The sequence below is a fragment of the Azolla caroliniana genome, unplaced genomic scaffold, assembly GCF_043228905.1.
Source record: "Azolla caroliniana isolate FFs.n. ecotype wild unplaced genomic scaffold, voAzoCaro1.0.p SCAF_1, whole genome shotgun sequence".
NCBI classification, from domain to species: Eukaryota; Viridiplantae; Streptophyta; class Polypodiopsida; order Salviniales; family Salviniaceae; genus Azolla; species Azolla caroliniana.
In genome coordinates this window covers 24,634,158-24,656,833 of record NW_028230436.1, presented here as the reverse complement: position 1 = coordinate 24,656,833, position 22,676 = coordinate 24,634,158, and the positions used below count along the sequence as shown (strand labels likewise).

At 38.7% G+C, this 22,676-nt stretch overlaps 2 protein-coding genes and 1 pseudogene across 3 annotated transcripts; 2 read left to right on the top strand and 1 right to left on the bottom strand.

Annotated features, from left to right (window-relative positions):
- The first annotated feature begins 281 nt into the window (after positions 1 to 281).
- Positions 282 to 2,642, top strand: LOC147869230 (putative pentatricopeptide repeat-containing protein At3g01580). Its single transcript, XM_087323098.1, has 2 exons — positions 282 to 690; positions 799 to 2,642. Exons 1-2 carry the CDS (start codon positions 282 to 284, stop codon positions 2,640 to 2,642), a joined length of 2,253 nt encoding a protein of 750 aa, XP_087179224.1.
- A 1,673-nt stretch (positions 2,643 to 4,315) lies between these two features.
- Positions 4,316 to 21,545, bottom strand: LOC147869228 (protein transport protein SEC23 E-like). 2 transcript variants are annotated; one of them, XM_087327594.1, is made up of 14 exons: positions 21,412 to 21,545; positions 21,028 to 21,084; positions 19,020 to 19,844; positions 18,564 to 18,737; positions 14,458 to 14,619; positions 13,896 to 14,038; positions 13,731 to 13,806; positions 13,315 to 13,487; positions 6,689 to 6,770; positions 6,524 to 6,601; positions 6,244 to 6,405; positions 5,718 to 5,981; positions 5,160 to 5,264; positions 4,316 to 4,846 (listed from the first exon to the last, which is right to left on the bottom strand). In XM_087327594.1, the coding sequence occupies exons 3-14, from the start codon at positions 19,743 to 19,745 to the stop codon at positions 4,700 to 4,702; spliced, it is 2,292 nt and encodes a 763-aa protein (XP_087183720.1). In that variant the 5' UTR covers positions 19,746 to 19,844; positions 21,028 to 21,084; positions 21,412 to 21,545; the 3' UTR covers positions 4,316 to 4,699. The 2 variants fall into 2 exon arrangements, with proteins under 2 accessions (XP_087183720.1, XP_087183717.1); XM_087327591.1 differs by lacking the exon at positions 21,028 to 21,084.
- LOC147869229 (secreted RxLR effector protein 161 pseudogene) lies at positions 11,669 to 12,661 on the top strand (annotated as a pseudogene).
- Positions 21,546 to 22,676: the final 1,131 nt, after the last annotated feature.

Sequence of the window (22,676 nt, the reverse complement as noted above, 5' to 3'; positions counted from 1 at the left end):
CTCAAGGTGTTTAGACAAAGATTTAGACGATTAAAAGGGCACACGACCGTAAATATGTAGAATATTTTGGATATCAAGGAGACTACAAACACTAAGGTTTAACCAAATTTGCGACGACACCCTTGTTGTGTAGTGGTTGAAAGTAATCCATGACAGTTGAGGGGTAATTCTGATAATTATCTAAAACAGATGGCATGGGTATGTTGATGATGGAGGAATTCCATGGATTCAAGGTGAGAAAGAGATGAATAGCCACCATGTTCTGATCGGCAAAGAAGGGCATGGTTTTTTATAAGAGAAGAGCTGATTCTACTTCTATTGCTGCTACTTTCATTGCTTTGCTTAAATCTTGTGCAAAGAATAAGGATTTGAAGAAAGGAATACGTGTGCATACCGAGATTGAGCAAATGGGTTTACTTGAACAGAAGAGCCCTTACCTTGCAAGTAGCTTAATCAACATGTATGTTAAATGTGGTGACCTTGCAAAAGCACACGCATTACATGACGAGCTTTGTTACCGGAATGTTGTATCTTGGAATACCCTCATTGGTGGATATGTGCGAGCAAACCGTGTCCATGAGGCCATTGAATGTTACAAACAGATGCAAAATGAAGACTTATTATCCCCTAATGCTACAACTTTCGTTGAGATATTAAAGGTTTGTGGAATTATCAGATGTTTTGACGAAGGTAAAAAAATACATCAGGAAACTGTTAGGAGAGGATTGTTGAGTAAAGATGTTGTGCTCGGTACAGCATTGATTGATATGTATGCAAAATGTGGGTTGATTGCAAAAGCACAAGAAGTTCATGATGATCTCTCTATCCATGATATAGTCTCTTGGAATGCATTGATTGGAGGGTATATCCAACAAGGGAAAGGTAATGAAGCATTGGGTTGTTTTGAAAAGTTGCAAAATGAAGGTCTTTTTCCTAATTCGGTCACCTTTGCTTCAATCTTGAAGGCATGTGCAATCGTAAGGGATGTTAATAAGGGCAAGAAAATTCATGATGAGATTGTTAATGGAAGCTTGTTAGAGAAGGATGTTGTGCTTGGCACTGCTCTGGTAGATATGTATGCCAAATGTGGTATGCTCTTGAAAGCACAACAAGTGCATGACGAATTTCCTTTCCGAGACACAGCCTTTCGGAATGCACTCATTGCTGGATATGCTCAACATGGTCATAATCACGAGTCCTTGAGTTGCTTTCAAAGGATGCAAAATGAAGGAATATCTCCCAATGCAATAACCTTCATTTGCATCTTGAAAGCTTGTGGTGGTATAGGATGTATAGAAAAGGGTAAACAAATTCATGATGAAATCGTTGATAGAGGCTTACTAGAGAGAGATGTTATGCTCGGTAGTGCTTTGGTGGATATGTATGCCAAATGTGGTGCTATAGAGAAAGCACAATCAGTGCATGATGCGCTACAAACTCACAATGTTGTATCGTGGTCTTCCCTAATCTCAGGATATGTGGAAAAGGATCGAAATCATGAAGCTCTAAAGTGTTTTGAATCAATGCGAGAGCAGGGTATCTGTCCTAGTGCAATCACATTCATTTGCACTCTGAAAGCTTGTGCTAGTATCAGAGACATACGTAAAGGGTATCAAATTCATGACGAGATTGTGAATAGGGGAGGAGACCTGGAAAAGGATGCTCTACTTGGCACAGCATTAGTGAATATGTATGCCAAATGTGGTGTGCTCACAAAAGCTCATCAAGTGCTCCATAGACTTCCAACTAGAAACATAACCTCGTGGAATGCATTGATTGGAGGGTATACCCAACAAGGAAAAGCTCTTGAAGCCCTGGATTGCTTTGAAAAGTTGCAAAATGAGGGTCTGTCTCCAGATTCAGTCACCTTCACTTGCATCTTAAAGGCATCTGGTAGCACTGGAAGCATAAACTTAGGCAAACAAATTCACAATGAAGTGCTGAATAGAAACTTGCTTGACAATGATGATGTTCTTGGTACGGCTTTGGTTGATATGTATGCTCAATGTGGTTTTCTTGCAAAAGCCCAAGAAGTTCTGGAAGAGCTTCCCAGCCGATGTGTAGCCTCTTGGTCAGCATTAATTACTGGATATGCTCAACAAGGTCAAGTTCATGAAGCATTGAAGTGTTTTGAATGTATGCAAGGTGAGGGCCTTCTACCGGATGTTGTTACATTTGTATGTGTTATGAATGCGTGCAGTCATTCAGGTCTATTGGATGAGGCACAAGTACATTTTCACAATATGAACAAACATTATGGTCTCACACAAACCATGGAGCATCACGCTTGCATGGTGGTGGTGTTTGGATATGCTGGTCATTTCAACAAGGCAATATCAGTTATTAAGTCAATGCCGTCTTCAAAGTATCCTACACTTTGGCTTGCTCTGTTGACTGCTTGTAGAAAATGGGAGAATGTGAAGGTTGGGAGGTTAGCTTTTGATCGGGCGGTAGAGCTTGATAATAAATGTGCCGGAGCGTATACTCTTATGGCTAATATTTATGTAGCAGCTGGCATGAGACAACATGCCCAAGAAATCGAAGTCATGAAGGTCAAAAATGTTTGTTTGGAGAGGCCCATACAAGAATGTGTAGATCAATGCCCATGGCGTACAACTTTTCTTTCAAGGATATGCGACTAACATAAGTAGAGGGCAAAGATGTGTAATGTGATGCAATTCTATGCTATGACCTTATCTATGGTAAGTCTTACAAGAATGACAAGGAAGGTTACTAGTTATATAAAAGGTTACAAGCATGTCAAGGCTTGATGTTGAAATGTCTGATATTCATCAAATTATCTGGCAAACTGGGATCACTTATGTTCTTGCACACAATGTCAGAAATTCTGCTACAATGTCAAAGAGCAATAAATCAAAACTGTCATGGATGTGCAAGACTAGTGTATAGTATCTTGCAAAGGACCAAGGACCCTTGTTGCCCCACCTTGGGGAAGAAGACGTGGAGGTCCTTCAAATGAATAACCTTGTGTTGTGTGACTCGCTAGCATTCCAAGTATTATAAAATAAAGAGCAGAGAACATTATTAATTCTCTTATTCACATTATTACATTGATGCCAGATAAAAAATGGGTGTGGCTTATATGTATACTAAGTCATGCAACTCATAATGACTCAACTAAAGGTTCAGGAAGCTCATCCAGCATAGTTTTTGTGCTTCATCACTCAACATTGCCATCCTTCAAAGATCTCACATCTCATATCATGATTTGGACACAATCAAATGTGATGATGACTCACAATCCATAAGCTAAGCACCATATTAATTTTGGAACTGTTTTACTGTTGACTTCAATATACCCATACATACAATTTTAGCTCCTAGATAAGAGAATGGACTGATACAGACCTTGACCAAATTGCAGTGATTCTTTCTATACTTTTAGTCATGATTCCAATCAAGATGGGGCTAAAATCTCATTAGAAATACAATGACTACAGTATTTGTGTTCCTGGTTCTAAATGTTTTTGAAATGTGCAGTGCTTGTCACACCAAATAAAGTCAACACAAATTCTACCACAGTCAATATTCAACTTGCATGACAATCTGGTGCTCACACTATTACAAATTGTGAATTTTTCCACATCAGTTTCCTTGGAAATCCCTCTGTTGGTTGAAATCATTCGCCATGCTTACTTTCCTTGGAAATCTCTCTCAAAAATAGAGTTGGTTGGAATCATTCACTATGCTTACTTTCGTTGGAGATCTCTCTCAAAAATAGAGTTGGTTGCAATCTTAAAATTAGCTGATGTATGTATAAATAAAGTTGTTAGATCATCACAAAACCAATCTACTGGCTAGAGAATCTACATAGGGTCATGTGAACACTATCTGAAGGTTTTCAAACTGTTGATGAAAACCCAAAGGCTTCTGTTTGAAGTTCAAGTACTTTCCCCACCTCACACGTTGAAATAAGCACAGTAATAAATTTCCCGTAATAAAGAATCTCTCATCATATATCAAATTGCTATTCGAGTTTTCATTTGTTGTATGATAAAAAAGTTCAAAGACACATAAATACCAAGCTGAAGCTTGAAATTACTAAGTGAAGCCTTGCATACCTACACTTGCAAATAGAAACTCAAACTTCACACAGAAAGGATAATAATTACTTTGAATATTTAAAACAAAATCATCTACTGGGATCTCTCGATATAAAGTGAAATAATTTATTTTTGGTTAAAAACTTTAAGTGAAATAGCTACCATAAATAATTAGCAAAACTATTCCAAATCAATGAAACAAATTGCTCTTATACCGATGAAAGAGAAAAAGCACTCAAATCTTTCAAAAGTGCAAATGAAATAGTAGGTACTAGTTATAAATAAATAATCACCAAGCTGGTAATGCATTCTTCCTCACTTGGACTTTTTAAGCTCCGCATTACACTTTTCCAAATTAATGAATAGTCCAACCATATGGGATTTTTTCCAAGGCAATTGCCACTCAGGATGACAAAAAAGAAAAAGAAAAGGATTTCTCTATGACAAATTGTTTCTCTACACAAATCTCCCGGATATACTATGATGAAAAGCTAACTCAATACGATACATCCAAGATGAAGATTGGACCAAAGGCTTGGATTCATAACTTCTTACCTTATCTTTTTTATCTTTTTCATTTTTCTTTTTGCAATTAATCTAATCAACAAGTGAGACATTTGAGAAGCTTTTTCCTTTTATGATTGAACCGCCAAACGTTGTAGATGTTCAAAAAATACTTGTAAGCTGACATCATCAGTGAAAATGATATCTCCACCTGGGGCCGGACCCTGGGTTGAGTTATAGGTCGCTGACGGATTGAGCTTTGCAAGGAGGAAGCGAGCCTTTTAAAAATAAAAGATAACAATCACATAATGCTGACCAACCAGAGTTCCATAACTAGTAAAACAAACACCAAATACCCCTAAACTTTTGCTACATTACCAAATGCCATAGTAGAACAAAAATTAGGTATTTCGGTAATGTTTTGAAACTTCAGGGGGTAATCTTAGTAAATATACAGAATGTTACACACATTTGGGAGTACACCCCTAAAGTTTTCCAGAATCACCGAATAACATCTAGTACAAAAACATTAATGCAGGGTTTTCTTGGAGTGTCTTTTGGTGGGTTCTTTTGATAGGTAATTAAACTAACCTGAGAGCCATACTGATCACAAACCACCAACCGTGGAGCTGGAAAGCGATCTCCAATGATTGCGTTAGCATCATCTAATGGGGCTTGAAGTAGTTGAGCGAAATTCTGCATTGCAAGAAAGATAAAAAAATCTCACATTTGCTTTCCTTACATTTTAATGTGCCTTTTTAACTTTCTGAATATCAATAAAATTGTACATTCCACCACTATGTTTATGTACATCTTATGCTAAAAATAATAACTCATATAAATTTTTTTAAGACTACAAGGTTACATGACCAGGGCATATATTCCCTAACTGACCACCAGCAAGAAGAAACATAACAAATCTGGAATTTTGATTGTGTCATTGCCTTGCACAAAAATTACGTCTTTTTCCCTCCATTATATTAGTAAACAAATTTGCACTATACAGATATTTACTAATTTTAAGAAAACTTAGGGTTTTCTTGTCAATATCAAGAAAAGTTAGGTATATTCTAGTTATTCTAGCATTTCTTTTTCTTCTGAAAACATACTTAGTTTGACCATAACGCATGAATTATTTAACAGGCAAACCTGATATTCTGGTTGATTATGATACCCGGCATTGCGCCATTGTGCAATATTTGTCCCATGGAACACAACAACACTGAAATATGCATCTAATAGAAGTATCCTATCAACAGCTATGGAAGCTACATCGAGGAGAGTGGGCTCTGGTGGACCAAGTAGAGAATATGAGATGAGGGAAGGCTGAATCATCACAACTGAATTTGTCACATTCTCTCTGTTCAACAGCATCCGGAAATACGCTGTCTCATCTGGGCTATTATTAAATACCTGCATCACAAAAACTCAAGCCTTTATTCAGTCTTTTGTGCAGAGATATTTGGCACACGAATAAATCCATGAAAACATGTAGAGCAAACCAAAATGCCATAAACTGTTGGGTATTTACCAGAATGCCCCTTACTTTTAAAAAATACAGGAATAACCCCCTGTAGTAATTGTGGATTTTGTACTACATGGGTTTTCAGGTAAACATTCAAAGTTAAAGGTATTTTGGTGTTTTGTCCAATGGGTGTAATTTGTCATATTTCACCTGAACGAATTGTGACCGTCGAAGGTTGAACATGAATTGAGGGAGGATTGAAAATCTTGCATTGAATCTGAATGATGCCGGATCATCCTTTCTGTAGTCCCCAAATCTTGATGAGAGACGGATCAGCAACCGATCCAACCATCTTGTGGGATCAAACTCTTCCTGTTTGAGGACATCCATATTCTAAACTTAATTTTTGAAAGCATGCTAGCACAACCCCATCTTCGATCAGCTAGGGGCGTGCTTCTGAAGAGAAACAATTGTTTAATAATGGTATTACCTCTGTCTCCATTTTATGAGACGCCCATCGAGCTAAGACGACAGCTGCTGTTTCTTGATCAAAACCTGATATTAAATCCTACGCAACGACAATTATGTTTATCACATGCATTACAGGAATCTAGTAGTCTTTTTAACCTGAAGTTTAACAGGTTTGGGTTAGTACCTCTACATTTTCAGCACCCTCAACCCAACGTCTGGTGACTGTGGTAGCACGAATTCGCACCTTACCATCAGGATGTTGATACCTAAAAGATATATGATGCAGACGATTACAATCGTCATCCAACTATTTCATGTGGTGGCACAAAAATTTCAGACACTCTAACATGACGTCCTATGATGGGATTAGGTACAACATCTTTATCAACCATTACCTAGGGCAGATGAATTATGATAGACATACTAGAATGCTAAAAAGTGTTTTTACTCAGATAAAGAATAAATGAAGGAAACACATGGCTGATTATGCTTCAGGTTGTAAGTGATTGAAGCTAGCAGTATGTCAGAATCATAGGTGTAGGTGCACTCACAAACTCTTCCATCTTCACCCACCAAAGCACAACTTTCTTAAAAACTCAAGTGCACTCCAAAGATTGAGACAAACAGAAATGGAAAAAACAAAACTGTATGCAAGTTCTCCTTAAAAATTCTTTCACCTTGCCCTAGAACAGAACAAGATATATACATACATACATACATACATATATATATATATATATATATATATATATATATATATATATATATATAATCATATTTACACCACCGACAGAACACAATTGCTATTAATGAAAATTATCTTTCCATGCATGTACTATTCCCGTGACCCTGGTCTATAGAGAGGTTTCATAGTGAAATCACATTTATGCAATGAGACAAACATAATGAGCAATTTCCATATGTTGATGGCAAACTATTATCGAATGGCAAACCATGGGTATTGAAGTCAAGCTGGCTACCTGCCTAGCTGCTGGATTTGGCCATTCACAGAATAGGTTAATTTGGATGTCTGACTAATCATCTCAGCATCTTTGCAGATCATATTCCCAGATTAGAACTATTCAAGATGTTGACATATTTTGGTAGTGATGTGTGTGAACACACTGAGGACAGTGATGTGTGTGAACACATTTAGGACAGTAATGTGTGAACACACTTAGGACAATGATGTGTGTGAACACACTTAGGACTACAGGGGCATTTTGTCCCTCTTTAGGAGGTTTTTTCCCCATCTCAAAATACTCTTAGCACCCTAAAGTGGTGAAGCTTTTTGGGATTCAAAGCAAGAACCCAACAGTGGTATCAGAGCTACAAAGCGACATTTGAGCAGCAACACAACGGCTCTCATACGCAGTCCATCTGTGCCATCTGTGGTGGCGTTTTTCTGCTGTTGAAAAAACAAATTTCTATGTGTTTTCTTTCTCTGCGCAGTTTCAGTTGTGTTTCGTTTTTCTGCTTCCAAGTCGATTCAATCCTAGAAAAAGCCTCCTTGAGTCTTCCAAGATATTCCTATAACCCTTAGAAATCATATTTGCTTCCCTTTTCTCTTCATTTGTTCATCTTTCAAGTCAAAGAGGTACGTTATTCCCTTCAGCAGTCCATTTTTTACATCAAAACGTGTTCAGTCCATGGCCATGGCTGAGAGCAATGATGTATTTCGGATGCTTGTTGTTGAGGATAAACTAGATGGAACAAATTACCCTATTTGGGCTTATATTATGCGCCATGTATTAGTAGCAAAGGGGTTGTGGAATGTGGTTCAAGGGGCTGAAAAACGTCCTGTTGTTGAGAACACAAATGTTGATGGTACTGATTCTATCGAGGATGTTGATCATCCTGCTGATGCCCATGCTACAATTTCTGTTGTACCAACTGCAGAGCAACTTCGTTGGGATGGCAGAGATGCTCAGGCACATGCTTTGATAGCTTTGTCTATGAAGCGTGCCATTATTCCCCATATTCGCTCTTGCAAGACAGCAAAGGATGCTTGGGATACTCTTACCACTTTGTACCAAGCAAGAAATGAGGCTTGTGTTGCTTATCTCCGAAAACAATTGGAGAGCGAGCACATGAATGAAGGGGATTCTATGGACAGTTTTCTTACAAAAATCAAAGATTTCAAGGAACAATTAATTTCTGCTGATGAAATGATACCAGATAGTTCACTTGTGTAGACCGTTCTAAATGGTCTTCTTGATTCATATCAGAGTTTTGCTTCTACTCTTCGTTTAATGATGAAAGGCAATCCCAATGCCTTATCATTCGAGGAGCTAGTCTCTGTTTTGTTACAGGAAGATCAGTCTAGGCAAAACAGGTCTATTATGCGTGTTGCAGATCAAGCTTTCCTAGCTAGTCAGAAGGGCAAAGGTAAATGGAACTCTTCTGCTAGCAAGCAAAGATTTGCTAATAATTCACAAGTGAATGAAAAAAAACGAGAGTAGAAACAAAAACTATTTTGCAAATATTGTAAAGGAATTGATCATATTATAAAGAACTGTCCAAAATTGGCTGCAAAAGAGGCAAAGAAAAAAGAGGCAGGACTTGTTGCAGAAGTTTCTGTACCAAAAATAGAGTCTACAAATCTTGTGCAGAATGAAGAATGGGCATTTACTATTGTTTGTAGTTTTGACCCATCTTCACTTGAACAATGTATGTTTGTTGCACAATCAGATGTTTGGTACTTCGACAGTGGGGCAACCAAACATATTACCTCGCAGTGCAATTTCTTCACTTCATTGGAGCTTGCCCCTACAGGGAATACTATCACATGCGCCAACAACTCAGCTTATCCAGTTATGGGTGTTGGTAAGATCATTTTGACTACTGCTGATGGTAGTCCTTTCATCTTGTCAGATGCTTTGTTTGTGCCAGGGATCAAGAAAAATCTGTTGTCAGTTTCAGCATTAGCCAAGGTTGGCTTGGTTATTAAATTTGTTGATGACAGGTGTACAGTTTATGATCTGTCCAATGGGGATGTTATTATTGCTTCTGGCATTTTATGTCGTGGGCTGTATAAGCTCGTAGATTATGAACGATCTATAAATGATTCAGCATGTGCAATACAGGATTCTCAGGCTATTTCAGATGCAAAGATTTGGCATGCACGCTTTGGTCATCTGAATTTTGCAAGTTTGCTTCACCTGCAGAAATCTGAAATGGTGTCCTCCTTGCCCAAACTTGAGGCACCTCGGAAGCATGTTTGTGAAGGCTGCATTTTGGGCAAAATGTACCGTTCATCCTTTCCAAAAGATGGTTCAGTTCGAGCTACGCAGAAATTGCAGCTTGTTCATAGCGATATCTGTGGTCCTATGCAGACACATTCTCTTGGGAACTATCTTTATTTTGTGATTTTCATTGATGACTTTTCTAGGCATGCATGGGTATATCCATTGAAGGCAAAGTCCGAAGTGTTTCTGTGCTTCAAACAATCTCTAGCTTTGGCTGAGAATTTTTCATCATGTAAAATGGGCACCCTTCGTTCTAATCGAGGAGGGGAGAATATGTCTTCTGAGTTTAATGCATTTCTGGCTGAACGTGGGATAAAACATCAGTGTACAATGCCGTATACACCTCAACAAAATGGAGTTGCTGACAGAAAGAACAGGTCACTCATGGAAATGGCGAGGTGTATGGTCAAAAGTCAGGATTTACCACATAGTTTCTGGCTTGAGGCTGTCATGTGTGCAGCATATGTACTTAACAGGTGTCCCACTAAAGCATTGCACTCTATCACTCCATATGAAGCTTGGCATGGCCAAAAGCCATCTGTTGCTAATCTGCGTGTTTTTGGTTGTTTGGCATATGCATTAGTGCCTAAACAACAACGCAAAAAATTGGATGATAAAGCAGTGAAATGTATTTTTGTAGGATATAGTTCTGAAAGTAAAGGCTATCGTCTGTATCATCCACAATCTAAACGCATTTTGGTTGTTGTTTTTGTGGAGGATGCAATTCAGCCACTTCTTTCATGTACGAAGGAGACATCAGTTAGCTCCAAAGATGTGTATGACACTTTGTTGCCTCTATTTACAAGTGGACAATTAAGTGTTGACCCACTTGAGGCACCTTCTCAGCCTTTGGAAGCTACTCATAATGATGCAGATCATTCCATTTCTGATGCAGATCATTCTATTTCTGATGCAGACTTACATGATGCACTTATTAATGAGAGGGCTGATATAGAGGAGGCAAAGATTGTGCCTAGATGGCTGTTGCAGACTTTGCAAGACAGTAAATTGGATTTTCCTTTGCCATACCGTACTCGTTCAAGTTATCATAGTGCTTCTTTTGCATCAGATTGTTATGCAATGGCTGCCTCTAGTCTTTGCAATGAGAGTGAGCCTATTTCTTTTGATGAAGCACAAAATTCAGAAAATTGGATGGCTGCTATGCAATCAGAATATGAGGCTATTATGAAGACTGCTACATGGTCTTTATGTGACTTGCCTCCTGGCAAGAAGGCTATTGGCACTAAGTGGGTATATAAGCTAAAGCGTAAACCTGATGGAACAATTGACAGGTATAAGGCTAGGCTTGTTGCGAAAGGTTATGCCCAAGAAAAAGGCATTGATTTTGATGAGACCTTTGCTCCCACCTGTCGTATGACTACTGTTCGTAGCATCTGTGCAATTGCAGCTCATCGTGGTTGGAATGTACATCAGTTGGACATTAAAACAGCATTTTTAAATGGTGATCTTCATGAGGAAGTGTATGTATCCCAGCACCGTGGTTTTGTGCAAAAAGGGCATGAACACAAAGTGTGCAGGTTGTGAAAGGCATTATATGGCTTGAAGCAAGCACTGCGTTCTTGGCATGAAAAGATACATGCCTATTTGATTGCATTTGGGTTTAAGAATAGTCCAACTGAAAGCACCTTATATGTTAAGCGTGCTGATGATGTATTTCTGATCATGGTTGTGTCTGTCGATGATATGTTGCTCACTGGTCCCAATGAGAAGCATATTGCTGACTTTAAGGCTGATTTCATGCCTCCTTTGAGATGTCAGATTTGGGGCATTTGCATCATTATTTGGGCATTCAATTCATGCAAGTTGATGGTGGAATAGCTTTGTGTCAATCGAAATACATCGACACATTATTACAGCGTTTTGGCCTTGAAGACTGTAAACCTATTGCGACTCCCATGGAGACAGGTTTACGTTTGAGCCTTCATGATGCTGAAGATGCATTTGACGCTGTTCTCTATCAGCAAGCAGTTGGGTGCTTGATTTACTTATGCATAACCCGACCTGACATTCAGTTTGCTGTCTCTCAGATGAGCAGGTTTATGCATTGCCCAGGAGTTAAGCATTGGCAGGCAGTTAAGCGCATCTTTCGCTACTTGAGTGGTACCCGGTCACTTGGGTTGTTTTATCCCAAGGGGGGATCACTACCGCCAGACCTGCATGCTTTTTCTGACTCTGATTGGGCTGGTTGTTATGACACTCGTGTGTCCACAAGTGGTTTTTGCTTCATGCTTGGTAGCTCATGCATATCTTGGTTGAGCAAGAAGCAGCCTACTGTGGCCACTTCTAGTTGTGAGGCTGAGTATAGGGCAGCTTTCACAGCTACAGTTGAGTGTGTGTGGCTCAGACGCCTTTTAGCTGATTTGGGTGTTGGTCAGTCTTCTGCCACCACCATCTTCACTGACAGTCAAAGCGCAATGGCAGTTGCGAGGAACCCTGTGTTCCATGCTCGCACTAAGCACATTGAGGTGCATTATCACTATGTCAGGGAAAGGTTCTCCACTGGAGAGATCAGTTTGGCTTATGTGCCCACGCAGGAGCACATTGCAGACCTCTTCACAAAGGCTCTGCCTAGGGAGAAGTTTGAAGCTTTCCGCAAAGCTTTAGGCCTAATCCCATTTGTGGATTCATCTCTATCCACATAGCTTGGCACTTTTTTAACCATGAGTGTCAGCTCCTTGTTCACCGCATCACTCCCAAGGGGGATTTGTTGACATATTTTGGTAGTGATGTGTGTGAACACACTTAGGACAGTGATGTGTGAACACACTTAGGATAGTGATGTGTGTGAACACATTTAGGACAGTAATGTGTGAACACACTTAGGACAATGATGTGTGTGAACACACTTAGGACTACAGGGGCATTTTTTCCCTCTTTTGGAGGTTTTTTCCCCATGTCTAAAAATACTCTTAGAACCCTAAAGTGGTGAAGCTTTTTGGGATTCAAAGCAAGAACCCAACAATTCCCAGATTAGAACTATTCAAGATTTAGCATTTAAATGTAGGCAGTAGCACTTCCAGATTCAGCATTTAGCCTGTAGTGCATAACGAGAAAAATAGAGAAGACAACAGACACCTTACCGAGTCACTATTACATCTCTATGTAGTTATCAGACTCGAACATGAAACCTGCAATGCTTTTTGAGGTTCTATATACAAAGATCTGTTCTGACATATGTACAACCTTTATTTATGTTACATACATAAGCCAATGCAACAAGAACTCATCTATAATAATCTGTAGTTTGCTTGAAAATACAGTGAGTAATCTAAATACTCTGTAACCACATTAAGATATTATATTGATGTGTGTTGTAGTTATCTTGTCCACAAAGATGGCCCCTGTGAACACAACCCTTATCTACTTCTTTCAATAAGTGAATGGACTTCACTTATTGAAAAAAGTAGATAAGGCTTATTTTCATTGAATGATAACAACTACTTTAAAGAGATTACTAACTTTTCTCCTCATTTACACAAGAAAAACACTCAAAGAGCGTCTGGCAAATATTTGGGTCAGCAATACATATAGAAGAACTTACTGAGTCAAGAACTGGAGAAACAACTGGCGTCCACCAGGAGGAGCCACATTAGATTGCTCTGAGGGGACGACATCAAAAAACACTGTCAATGAAGTACTGTTGTCAAGCCCACACATCTTCCAAGCTGATGTGTTTCCTTGTCCAATCACTACCTCTGAGCATGACGTCCCTTTCTGTCATGAATATTGATTTCATTATATTTCAAAGATCAATAATCAAGATAAAAACACGAAAACATTTACTCTGTTGAGTATTAAACAGTTCCTGGAATACCCTTCTCTTGTAGAAAGCTTACTATTTATTACAGAGGGGTATTGCAGTAAATTTATAAAGTTCAATAACGAACAAGTTAGGGTTCTTTTGGTGTTTTTCTCTATGATCGACTGCAACGAACAATATCTTAGGAAGCTGCAAACCTTTTCTAATGATGCACAAGGGCCAATTATACCCTGGATCTTCACATCTTTGGAACACAAAACCTCAAATGTTCCACTGCAATACACAAGAAAGAAACCATCAAGTGCGAGCATTTCAGTATTCCTAATAACATAGAGAAATGAAAAATAGCAAGACTGTCATACTTGAAGGATAGGCCGAGGGCATTAACTCCAGACTCAAAGACACGTTTGAATGAATCCTTGAAAACTGAATGACCAAAGCTCTCTGCCAGCACCACCAATCCACCAGTCCTTTCTACTGCCACCTTGATTTCTGCCACTCCAACCTGAACACAGTAACCAGGTTAATTATAAATTTACATATATGAACGTATAGGGGTCTGCATCATGTTCAAGGTAAAATATAATGCAGTACTGTACTTACTACATTATAGTTACCATGGAAGTTACACTATAGATGAGAATTGTAGTTTGTATCGTATGTAGGGCAGAAAAGATTATAGAAACACAGATTCAGACAACCAAGGTAAATATAAATTTACATATATAAGCTTATAGGGGTTTGAATCATTTTCAAGGTCAACGAATATGCACTACTGTACTTATTACATTATAATTACTATTGCAGTTATACTATACATGAGAACTGTAGTTTCTATCACATATAGGGCAGAAAAGAGTATGGAAACCACAGATTCTGTTTAGCGAATTTATGCTATAACCACAACATCCCCAGAATATATACCTGATCGAGAGCACATGCAAAAAGATCCAGAACATGGCCCTGATCCACCAATTGTTTGGATAAACCTTGATAGAACTTAATTGCTTTGTGGTAAAATGGAGCTGTATCTTTTTCCAGATCCTTGTGAGAACGTATAGGATCTGAAAGTTCTTTAGAAACAATCTGTGAAGGAAAGCCAAAGTTAATGAAGATCAAATGATATTGGATTGGATTTTTTATTATAAAACATTATCAGCAACTATCAAATTTCAAAGCATGAAAGCTACTTAGGTTCAAAATCTAGTGGAATGAATTTTCCAATAATATGGGATATGGTAGAGCTTGGTGCAAAATATAAAAAATTTCAGCATGCTATTAGATCTAAGAATGAAAACATCAAAGTGCAAAAGGGAAATATCTTATATGAACCCTTTAAAACATATAATATGGACTACAAATTACAACATCCACAGGGAGTAGCTAATATTGGATGCAACTAAACTGAAGTTGCGAGTGAGATAGCAAAAGTAGCAGCAACGCTGGGCAGGTGCAGAAGTCGAATAAATAATGTTCTACTTCTTGCATATTTTTGTTCTTCTCTACCTCTAGCACCTTGCTCAGGTTGTCTCTTTCCCAGCTTATTGCTTCGATTCTCGACATTCTTGAGTTTTCATTTCCATTAATTAATTTTCACAAGTTTGTCAAATTGATTCGCATCAACATCAAGATTCAACAATGAGAAGGTAAGACCCTTCGTGACATATGGCTCATGAGACCTTTTATGGAATTAACTTACATCTTATTATACTCTGTAACAGAAGCTACTCGTATTCCACCCAGAGGTGTTTTCTTATCACTTTTACTACATTACTTAAATCTTTATTTTTCTATTTTCTCAACTTCCTTTTTACTTGATCCTCAGAACTGTTGATATTGGGCAAGACAACATTGCATAGCCAATGTGAAACCATTGAGGGCCAATGATCTGTAGACCAGAGGAATCACAGCTGGCAGGCCCAGGGATCGGCATGTGGTTGGTAAGGTGTGCGCGTCCTATTGTAAATATATGCCGTACAAAGCCACTTTGAGTGAGGCCCTACATATATTCACTTAAGTATCAATAACTGAGAGGGCTATAATTGAACTTGGCAGCATGAAGAAGACTTTGCTTACCCATACAAAACTCATCAATTATTGATGAAAACTTGAAATTCAGATATAAAAAAAAGGGAGTCACGTTGAAGTACAAATGAAATCATAGCTGATATACTGTCTTTGCAGTATATATTGGCTTCAGTACTGAAAGAGGTCTTAAACTGCTAGTTTTGGGGCCAAAAGAATGTTGAATTTTTTATTCAAGAGCAATCTAGCCTCCTTGATGTAGAATTAAGTTGGTTGATGAAAACCTTTCTTCATTTATATAAACTTCTCTGGTTGTGGAATTAAGCTCAGGTTGGGTGTTGACATACGGAAATGGTTTAGAAGATGGGGTGTGGATGATCTTTTAGAGCTTTCGGCCAATGATATGTAGTATGTAATGATTGAGGAAAGGTTGGTGGAATCATTAAGGATGAAGTGGGATGGTGCTATGGGGATAAAGCTAGAATACTCTATTGCAAATGTCAACCCTGAATATTGGTCTCAATATAAAGCAAGAATGCCTATTGACCGTATCCAACTTTATCTCATTACTAATATGAGTAGTAATGCTCGTCGAACCCTTACACTACTTCGCACTCGATCTCACAAGTTAGGTATTGAAGTTGCATCATGGTATCAAAATGTAATGAATTTGAAGACATGTAAAGTATGCAATGAAGGCATGGTAGTAGAGGATGAATGTCACTTGCTCTTCACATGCTCAACATATAGTGCAATTCGTTCAAGATATGCTAACATACTAAGAGGGCGTAATAACTTAAGTGCCATACTTAAGACACCACCTAGAAGGTTGAGCTCATATGTGTGCTTTATTCACACATAGAGACTTTGTGCTTCAATGTATGAATACCCCTTCTTAGGAAGGAGACACATATGAAGAACACATGTATACTCTGGTCCCATAGGTCAAATTTGGCCTCTTTATGGACGATAAAAATTCTAATTCTAATTCTAAGCAAATTTCGTGGTTTGACTAGAATTTTACTACCCTCTGAACATTCCTTGGGCTGGTTTAGTCTGGTCTTCAGTTAAAGATAGAGCTAAAGATCAAGCAAATATTCATAATTAAGGCCAGCTCTCCTCCCAACCACCCCCGAGCAAAGGAATTGAGATGGATCTTAAACACCATCGGCATCCATACCGCCAAATATTGCTTAAGAAACATTTTTTACCTGTTTTGTTTTAAAACCTCCGATCATACGGGTACATTTCTTGGTGACTACATTGCCTACTCTATATAATAGCAACTTCCCCCTCTACACATCCATAAGAATATCCAGTGTACACTATCTCATGTAAGCTATGTAAGATAACGTAAGATCATCAACTCAAAATATGTATTGCTTGTCAAGACTCTACCTCGAAAACTCTTCCATGATCTCCACGATAGATACTGTAGAATGCACCCTTCCTTCATGACCTCGGATATCCAGGAGAGAGGTTCAATCATCTGTTTCAGTAGCCACTTCAAGAAATGGTGCCAAAAAATGGCAGTCTAAAATTGTTGGCTGGCCTTGCTCATGAGTCATGGGTTCATTTCTCTTCATAAGTAAATTGTCTTCTCACACCTGCTTGTAAAAGGGGGATCCTTTAATTCTATTTGCAGTACTTGTCGTTACTCCCTTGTGAGGGTCAAATAATTCATTTTGCCATTTTCTATACATGCTTCCATTTTCAGTGCCTTCCAGGGAATTCATGAATGCACACTGCAAATACAGGTACAGAAGCCTATCAAGAGAACAAATAGATACCCACTACAGAGATCCATAGATAAACGCCCCCAGTATAAGGTGAAATTAAACCAGGTTTTTCAGAGAGAGTAGTTCCTCGTAGTGAATCAATCAAGGTAGTACTAAGCAGAGTAATCCGAGGATGCAAGGCAGCTATGGCAGTGGTGGCTCTATTACAGCGTATGGTACACCATAGAGATGGGCTCTGATGTAAAAGAAAATGATTACAAGATTGTCAAGTAGAATGATTCTTCTTGCTCACTGCTCTCCTGAAAGGAAAACAATGAGGAAGAATCTGTTTTCGCTGTCTTTCAAAAGGCAAACACTTGATACCCTTGCAAGTGACACAAACAAAATGTTTGCTATTACATGTATCTCATTTGTATTCTTGCAGCTCCTAAGGTCTTTGATATCTTCCAGTTTTTCAGGTTTAATACAGATCTGTCACGATTGCGTACGTCAAAAACTGGGTATCAAAAATCAAGATTAAATCCTATGATCTATCTAATCTAGCTTCAAATTATGGTGGCTGCAACTTAGGAGAGTGCAAAATCTGTACTACATGAGAAACATGTCTGAAGAAGCATTGATATTTCCAATTTCATGCATAGCCTAGACATAAATCCTCTCAAAACAAATATTATAGTTGACAAAACAATCAATCTGCAAATAAAGGCACTGTGATGAGCATTCTTGACCATGAATTATGTATTCTAGATGTGAAACGCAATCTGCCATGCATTATTCTTCGTGTGCACATGTGTGTCTTGAGTCTTGAGTCTCACACAAATGGAAAAATATCTAGTTGAAGCTTCAGATTTAACCAGAACTCTCTCAGAACTTTAATTTCTAGTTTACCCTAGGCGCAATCAACAACCCATCTCCTCCCACAGTGTGCAAGTACTCTACTTGTACTAGCATTATGTCCACTGTGTATGTCTAGATAAAGCCATCCACCAATTCGATCTGTGTGAACTTCAATTTAATTCCTGGTAGTTAATTCATGCCTCATCACTAAATCCTAATGCATTTTCAATTCTGAGATGTGTTATCCTTAGAGTCCTTGATAATGCATTGTCACTTTATTTTATACATAAAAATTCATCTCATCATCTATTCATATGCTTTTGCGCCATTGCACACAAGGTATGTCTAATTCAAGTTTGCTTCGGAGGGGGAAAACCTATGAAAGACTGGGTACCAAAAACAAAACTATGGAAATAAAAGAAAGCCTACCGTGCCTGGCCCTTCAGTGCATGGTCCACCAAGAAAAGCCATTATGCGAGCTCCAGTGCCAGACACACAAGCCCCCAATAATCCAGCTGCAACTGTTAAGGCCACACCTGTGCAACGCATGGGTCTATGAACTGCTTGGACAGGCCATGCATCCCTTTGCAAATCATCCAGAAGCTGTCATAAATGTGGAAATGATCGTCATCATCCCATCCAACTCTGCAAACAAGAGGTCTTTTCGAGGTAGTTATTAGGGGAAATCACCAAAATACGCCTACCTTGTTGATTATTTACCACAATGGCCCTACGATTTAAAAATTACCAGGAAATTATATATACATAGGTGGTGATCCTGGTAATTGTTTAAAACTTAGGGGATTCAATAAATACGCAACAAGTTAGGAGTATTTGGGTGTCTCCCCTGGTTATTAGTTAGAAGGAGAAAGTAAGAATTCTAACCGCTCCCAAGCTGTACTCGCATTCAGCCTGAGGAAGAAGGAAGCGACTGATGCCACTAACAAAAGTCCCACTGCTAGGAAGGTTTGGTTGCTGTCCCCGCGGCTGGAAATTTCGTCGAGCCGAAGATAGACCAAGCTGATCAAGGATTGTTTCTTTACTAATTTCTTTGGAACCTCTGAAGACATATGACTTCGGCATCTCTGCTGACCCAAGCTCATGTACCTGTACCTGAGTACCGAATGTGACCATACCCACCAATGCATGCTCTGGGATCAATTCAATGGCTTGTTTTAGAGCTGTTTTCAAGAAACCTAGCTCTTCTTCAATCAAACAGGTGTCGACAACAAAGAGGAAAACAGGTGTTAATGCCTTCTCTGCAGGAGGTGCATACTCCACAGTTGAATATTGTTGGAAGAGCTCAGGTGGTAAGTTATTCTCGGCAATGTGGTGATAATGTTGAGGGAAGTGGTTTCGTTGGAAGCAGAGAGGGCAAACCCAAAGCTTAGCCATGAAATCAATTTGGGCATAGGGACATAGAAGACCCGAGCATGTTCTACATCGCAGTGGAACATAAGGAAGAGGTTGCTTCTCAGGTATGCCACGTAGGGGCGTATAGACAGCAGCCATCGGAACAACGCATTTGCTCGCTTCAACTTTGGAGCTAGGCCATATGTTCCATGTGAATCTCACCCCATCTTGAGCCTCTAATTCAGCAAAATCGGCCATTCTTGAAAGGGTTAAGTCACTGTATTTGTCAAGGTTTTGGCAAATACTGCTTGATCTTAATGGGCTCCCTGAAGAAGCCCAAATAAAGCAAATTGAAGCCTGAAAGAAAGAAAGAAAGTTATATGTATGTCCATGGAATGCTTTGAAGGTATATGGAACCAAAAGTTACAAAGAATCAACATAATCCATTTTGCGTAAGTGCACTTAGGTACATGCAAACATTAATGAAAAGGTAATTTTAAAACACAATAGTTGCAATTTTTTATGGACATATAAATAATGTTAGGATGACAATGACAAACGTTCGTATACGATGGATCTAGCATGTAACAAGGCTTAGGATCACAAACGTATTGTGCCATGGCTTTTCCCTCTTGGTAGACAGCGGAGGGTGTTTGTACAATACTCAGATATTCACCCAGTAAAAACTTCAGTTATCAATGAATTTGAACCTTGTCCTTCTTGGTTTCATAAGACTCATAATTGGTTATTTATTTTCATCAATTCATTTCCAAGATCTTAGCAAAACTGCTTTGATCTTGATAGTTCCTGAATTAGAGAACCAAACAAGGGAAGCTAGAATTAAGATATCTCTATTGTCAGTGACTCAAAGTCAATGCCATATAATCAGTAACCTATGCAGGCCATAAATGGACACTACATCAGAAGCCAGTATTTGATGCGTTGGGATGGCTGCATACAATTATGAAATGCATGCCACATCATCAGGAAGTATTTAATTATGTGTCGATGCACCAGAACTTACAGTTATGAAGCCAATGCTACATCAGCAAGCAACATTTAGCTGCACCTTGATATGTCAAGAGGCAAATACTTACCTGCCAGGTCAGCAGGTGGTAGTTAACAAAATGTTGACATGGCAGCACACATAAGTAATTACATGTAGGTGTTGCAGCCCAGCAAGGAACTCTAAGTCAATGTCATGTAAACAGGCAGCATACTCAATGAAATCTTGCCATGTCAGCACATAAAACCGAGAATATCAGAAACGAGTGTTGACATGTCAGTGCACATCATCTACGTGCCCACCACATCATCATCAAGCACTATTTAACAACATGTTGACAGGCAGCAAATACGATTACTTACCTGCTACATTCGGAAGTAGTATTTACTAACATATCAACATGTCAACACACATAATCACCTGAACTTTATGCATATTATAAGACATCACATGAGTAGGAAGTATTTAATCATATGTTGACATGTCAGCACACATGATTATTAACCTTCCAAGTCAGCACATATAATTCCTTACCTCCCCAGGCAGCAGGCAGTGTGGTGTGATGACATGTCAACAGACATAATCATTTACCTGAATTTGCAGAGGATGCCACATCAGTAGGCTGAATTTCACAACATGTCGATTCATCAACATGGGTAGATTTTCTTACCTGTTGTGGTCACAGAGCACATTTTCCCCTTTTCCCTTTTATAACCCAATCTATTTTGTATATCGTGATCCCAAAAATGAGCATGAATTTGGAACCCTAAAATCGCTATGTTTAAGCAGGATGTGAATAAACCTAAATCAGATCAAGCCCTGAAAATGGTATGTAGTCGATCCGAATGATGCGGACCTTATTATTGAAGAAAATTGCGAGGGCTATTTTCTACAATCAGAGCAGAAGAGAAGACTCACCGCGACAGATCCGAGAGGATTGAAGGGAGAATCGTGCGTGGAAAATTTATTCTTGCTTGTGTTCTTGTTCGATTTGTTTAGATCTGGAGGAAAGAGCCGAGGGGCGAAACAGGGTCTCGCTTCTATTCCTTCAACTCTTTTGGGCAAGTAAAAGAGACATTCATAAAAGTTGCTCCACTTGATAGATAGGTAACCTCCAGCTCAGGCCCACAACCAAAAGCTTTCTTTCCTTCCTGTGTGTGTCTTTGTGTGTCTATGTGTGTGTGTGTTTGTGTGTTTGTGTCTGCGTTTGTATGTGATCCAAGACGAGCGCTTGTCCGTGTCCATTCGGTGGGCCCTCCTGTAGTATTTGAACCTACGATGATCCCGGGTTTTCGAGACTGTGCCTAGAAGCATACCGTGTCTGCCTATGTCTCGTAGAGTGCTGACTATGTTCAAACAATAACCATTGCCATATCCCTTACATGTGCTTGTTTCTTTGTTTTTTGGCTATATTTCTTGGCATCTCTATCCCCCATGTAGGGTGAACCGACACTTTTCGTCATGTGTTTACTTTGCCCGCATTTTTGTTTGTTTGTTGTTGAGTGTGAAGTTCTATTTATCTTGATGAGATATTTATTCGCATTAACTTTTAGAACAAAGTGTGATTGATCTCACTCTTTGTATTGTGGAAAATGGGTCAATATCCATAGTACATACTATACAATCATTTTTTCATGGAGAAAAAATGCAAGTGTACATGAGTTTTCCAATGTGAAGCTAAGAGTATGAATAAAAGAGTTTTTATAGTAAACCTAACACTTCAAATCCTTGCTTGATGCCACCATCCATAAGTCTGATTTATAAATAATGAGCTTTGAATTTTTACCATCTCGTTTATGTGTTTTAATTTCCAAGGATGGTTTGGAGAAAGGTTGAAGCATAATGTTTAAATGCAATCAATGCCTTCACATTATGCATTAGCATATAGCATTGTCGTTATAAATTTAGGATTTAAGGTTCATAGTCACTTGGATGGGAATTAGCTATATATGGAGAAAAGCTAATAACCTTTAGCATGTGAAGACACATCCTATAGGGTCTTAGGTAATCATTAGGTCTTTCATTTTTCAATTATTGAGTGATCCCTATGCTTGGACTCCAACTCTTTGCTACTTTGTTGCTTGTTGAGTTTTAGACTAGCATTATGGGACATTAATCATCATGGCCAAGGTTAGCACATTGTTTCGTGTAGAATCCAATAATATTGAGGGAACATACCCCAA

Excerpts from the sequence above, each read along its gene's own strand:
- LOC147869230 (XM_087323098.1), top strand. The coding sequence starts at position 282 with ATGGTTTTTTATAAGAGAAGAGCTGATTCTACTTCTATTGCTGCTACT. Across the intron at positions 691-798 it reads TATCAGATGTTTTGACGAAG|CACAAGAAGTTCATGATGAT; the intron begins GTAAAAAAATAC and ends TGATTGCAAAAG.
- LOC147869228 (XM_087327594.1), bottom strand. The coding sequence starts at position 19,745 with ATGGCCGATTTTGCTGAATTAGAGGCTCAAGATGGGGTGAGATTCACA. Across the intron at positions 14,620-18,563 it reads GCACTGAAGGGCCAGGCACG|ATTGTTTCTAAAGAACTTTC; the intron begins GTAGGCTTTCTT and ends TTTCCTTCACAG. Across the intron at positions 5,265-5,717 it reads ATAATCAACCAGAATATCAG|AATTTCGCTCAACTACTTCA; the intron begins GTTTGCCTGTTA and ends CTTGCAATGCAG.